We start from the raw sequence: 3,984 nt of genomic DNA, 5'->3' as shown, positions 1-3,984 counted from the left end.
GGACTTGGACAATTTTTTTAAGAAATACTTCTTTGAGGTAGTTATCTAATTTAATTACTTTTATTATTATTATTCTTATCATTATTATCATTATAGTTATTAAAATAAATGTTTGTATTATTATTATTAGTAAAATCATTATTTTTATATAGTTATTATTATTAGTAGTATTATTATCATTATTATTATCATTAATATTATTATTACTTCTATTATTATTGTTATTATTATTATTATTATTATTATTATTATTATTAATATTAATATTAATATTATTATTATGATTACTACTTTTATATTAACAATATTATTATAACAAATAAATATTTTCTATATAAGTGTATATATTACAACTACCATAATATTACATATAATTATATATTAAGATTATTTATATAAATTTACATATAACCAGTTATTGATTTTAAATATAATAGTAAGCTATATAAATATTAACTATTTTAAATATATACAAATTAAATATATAAGATATATAAATTAAGATATAATATATGAATTTATTTGATTACAACTATATGTGTTAATATATATATATATATATATATATATATATATATATATATATATATATATATATATATATATATATATATATATATATATATATATATATATATATATATATATGATCTAGGTTCGTGAATCCGAGGCCAACCCTGCATTGTTCAGTTTCGTCGTATGCATATTTTTACTACAAAATATCATATCGTGAGTTTCATTTGCTCCCTTTTTAAATGCTTTTGCAATATATATCTTTGGGACTGAGAATACATGCGCTGCTTTTATAAATGCATTACGAAATAGGCACAAGTAATCGAAACTACATTCTATGGTTGGATTATCGAATCGAATATCACCCTTTTAGCTTGGTAGCCTAAGAATTAGGGAACAGACACCCTAATTGACGCGAATCCTAAAAGTAGATCTACGGGCACTAACTCCCCCCATACTGGAAAATGGTATGCTTTAGTACTTCGAGTTTATATTATACAGATGGATTTCTGTTTTGGTGATATTATATATGCATGATGTTAATGTCGGTTATCAGGTGTTCAATCCATATGAATGATTTTTAAACACTTGCGAGTGTATGATTATTTATTAAAGGAAATCTTGTGGTCTATTATATTATTGGAAATGATTGTTTATGATAAACTAATGAACTCACCAACCTTTTTGGTTGACACTTGAAAGCATGTTTATTCTCAGGTATGAAAGAAATCTTCCGCTGTGCATTTGCTCATTTTAAAGATATTACTTGGAGTCATTCATGACATATTTTAAAAGACGTTGCATTCGAGTCGTTGAGTTCATCAAGATTATTACTAAGTCAATTATAGTTGAATATATTATGAAATTGTATGCATGCCATCAACTTTCGATGTAAAGAAAGATTGTCTTTTAAAAACGAATGCAATGTTTGTAAAATGTATCATATATAGAGGTCAAATACCGCGTGATGTAACCAAATGTAATGTATTTGTCCAGATGGATTAGGACGGGTCATGAAATATTTAGTCAGCAAAGCATTATCAGGAAGCGAGTTGAACTATCTCCCCATAAAAAAACTCGTATACGCGCTTGTCGTTACTTCCCGTCATTTACGCAGGTACTTTCAAGCGCATCCGGTTACGGTACTCACTTACCAACCTATTTGACAGTTGCTCTACAAACCAAAAATATCCGGAAGGCTAACCAAATGGGCGATAGAGCTAGGCGAGCATGAAATCGCGTACTGCGCCAGAAGCGCTATCAAGGAGCAAGTGATGGCTGATTATCTGGCCGAAACAGCCGCAGACATGCCAGTAATCTGCGACCTTGAACAACTCCCCGCGCCATCCCCAGAACTATGGGAGCTCTATATGGATGGATCAGCAAGCTCTGAGGGTGCTGGAGCAGGTCTAATTCTTACAAGTCCGCATCAAGAAGAGCATACATACGCACTGCAGTTCAACTTTAAGGTAACAAACAACGAGGCAAAATATGAAGCACTACTAGCAGGGATGCGCATAGCCCAAGAGTTGGGAGTAAAGAAGCTAAAAGCCTACTCGGATTCACAGTTAGTCGCTAATCAGATAAACGGCATGTTCGACGCCAACGATAAATCTATGCAATCATACCTGGCTCTGATCCACTCTCTAGCTGATACATTCATTGACTTCAGGATCAGTCAAATCCCTAGGAGTCAGAACAAGCAGGCGGATGTACTCAATAAGCTGGCGGCTCTCACCTTTAACCATCTGGAAAAGAAGATACTAGTGGAGCAAATCTTCAAGAAATCCATCGAGCCGGAGATAACGATTGCATCCGTGGAAGAAGAAACAACTTGGATGACAGACATCATAGAATTCCTGCAGACTGGGTCTCTACCCTAAGGGGAGAAGGAAGCAATGAAGGTCAGGGTGAAAGCACTAAATTACGAACTACGTGGGGAAATCCTATATCAAAAATCTTATCTAGGCGCGTCCCTACACTGCGTGGGACCCAAAGAGGCCGCTATGATTATTGACGAGAATCACAAGGGATCTTGCGGGTTACATTCTGGGTCGAGGACAGTCACCGAGAGGATTAAATGACTAGGGTATTATTGGCCCCGAATGTACACTGATACAGTAGAGAGAATAAGAGTTTGCCAAGAGTGCCAAGTGCACGCACATGTTAGCAGGGAGCTACAACACCCTATGATACCCATCACATCACCGTGGCCACTTTGCAAATGGGCCATAGATATAGTCGGACCTTTCCCAAAGGGCGCAGGGTATGCGGAATACCTAGTGGTCGCTATCAACTTCTTTACCAAATGAGTGGAAGCGAAACCCCTGCACACTATCACCACAGATCAGAGACTTTTCCTGGGAGAGCATTGTATGCAGGTTCAGCATACCTAATGAAATCTTCAGTGACAACGGTAAACAATTTGAAGGCAACCCCTTCCGCAGCTGGTGCCAGGATTTGAACATCAAGCAACGTTTCACCTCCGTCGCCCACCCTCAAGCTAATGGCCAATATGAGGTTACGAATAGAGATATTGTGCACACCATAAAAGCAAGGTTGGGAATGAAGCGCATCGGATGGGTGGATGAGCTACCCAAAGTCCTATGAGCACACAGAACAACACACAAGAACAACACAGGAGAGACACCGTTCAGTTTGGTATACGGTTCAGAGATGGTAATCCCAGCAGAAATAACCGTCCCAACAGAAAGAATTATGTCATACAGTGAGGGTGAAAATGATGAAAGGCTGCGCACTAATCTGAATTATGCGGAGGAACGCAGGGAAATGGCAGTAATCCACGAAGCCACCAACAAGCAACGCATTGAAAAATATTATGACAAGCGCGTGAGGCAAGAATTTACAAGGTAGGAGATCTTGTGTGGCGGGACAACCAACCAAGCAGGGCTCAAAACACTGGGAAGTTGGGGCCAAACTAGGAAGGACCTTATAAGGTCATTGGGATCAGTAACACTGGAACTTACAAACTGACAGAGCTTAAGGGAAATCCAATCAAACGGACCTGGCATGCTACCACACTTAAAAAATGCTACATGTAATATAGAAAATAGGATAACTGATCACTCACCTACTTTCTCTAGATTTAGTAAGACCCGAAACCGTTTCGTACATAATGTATATATGTATATATGCTGGCGGCCTTCAGAAACAGTTTTGGGCCGCAGCGCGGCCTATTGGCCCGCGGCGCGGCTGGCAGCTGGCAAGAATCTTTACTTTTTCTTTTTAGATATTTTAAAGAGGGCAAAGTGGTAATTTCACATGGGGCCCGAATTTAAGGCCCTAGATCAGTTTTTGGAGTACCATTTACTCCATCTTCAACTACCACATCTCTTCCAATTCAATTTAGAGATAGAAAGGGTTTCTAGTGTGAGAAAGCTCAAACCAAGGGAGAAGAAAGTCGAATAGGGTCTAAGTGCGAGTTCTAAAGTTGTTCATCTAGTCCCTAGC

At 37.3% G+C, this 3,984-nt stretch overlaps 2 protein-coding genes across 2 annotated transcripts; both read left to right on the top strand.

The window, feature by feature from the left end:
* The first annotated feature begins 1,787 nt into the window (after positions 1–1,787).
* Positions 1,788–2,396, top strand: LOC139901623 (uncharacterized). The gene has a single exon (XM_071884316.1). The coding sequence runs from the start codon at positions 1,788–1,790 to the stop codon at positions 2,394–2,396; it is 609 nt and encodes a 202-aa protein (XP_071740417.1).
* Positions 2,397–2,618: 222 nt separating this feature from the next.
* Positions 2,619–3,123, top strand: LOC139901622 (uncharacterized). The gene is made up of 2 exons (XM_071884315.1): positions 2,619–2,779; positions 2,895–3,123. Exons 1-2 carry the CDS (start codon positions 2,619–2,621, stop codon positions 3,121–3,123), a joined length of 390 nt encoding a protein of 129 aa, XP_071740416.1.
* Positions 3,124–3,984: the final 861 nt, after the last annotated feature.

The sequence above is a fragment of the Rutidosis leptorrhynchoides genome, chromosome 3 (genome assembly GCF_046630445.1).
Source record: "Rutidosis leptorrhynchoides isolate AG116_Rl617_1_P2 chromosome 3, CSIRO_AGI_Rlap_v1, whole genome shotgun sequence".
NCBI classification, from domain to species: Eukaryota; Viridiplantae; Streptophyta; class Magnoliopsida; order Asterales; family Asteraceae; genus Rutidosis; species Rutidosis leptorrhynchoides.
The sequence above is the reverse complement of the archived record's forward strand: the minus strand, read 5'-3'. Positions and strand labels throughout refer to the sequence as shown.

Bases quoted from the DNA above. Each gene is read 5' to 3' on its own strand.
- LOC139901622 (XM_071884315.1), top strand. From the start codon at position 2,619: ATGTACACTGATACAGTAGAGAGAATAAGAGTTTGCCAAGAGTGCCAA. The intron at 2,780-2,894 runs GTATGCGGAATA...CATTGTATGCAG, and splicing joins CCTTTCCCAAAGGGCGCAGG to GTTCAGCATACCTAATGAAA.
- LOC139901623 (XM_071884316.1), top strand. From the start codon at position 1,788: ATGGCTGATTATCTGGCCGAAACAGCCGCAGACATGCCAGTAATCTGC.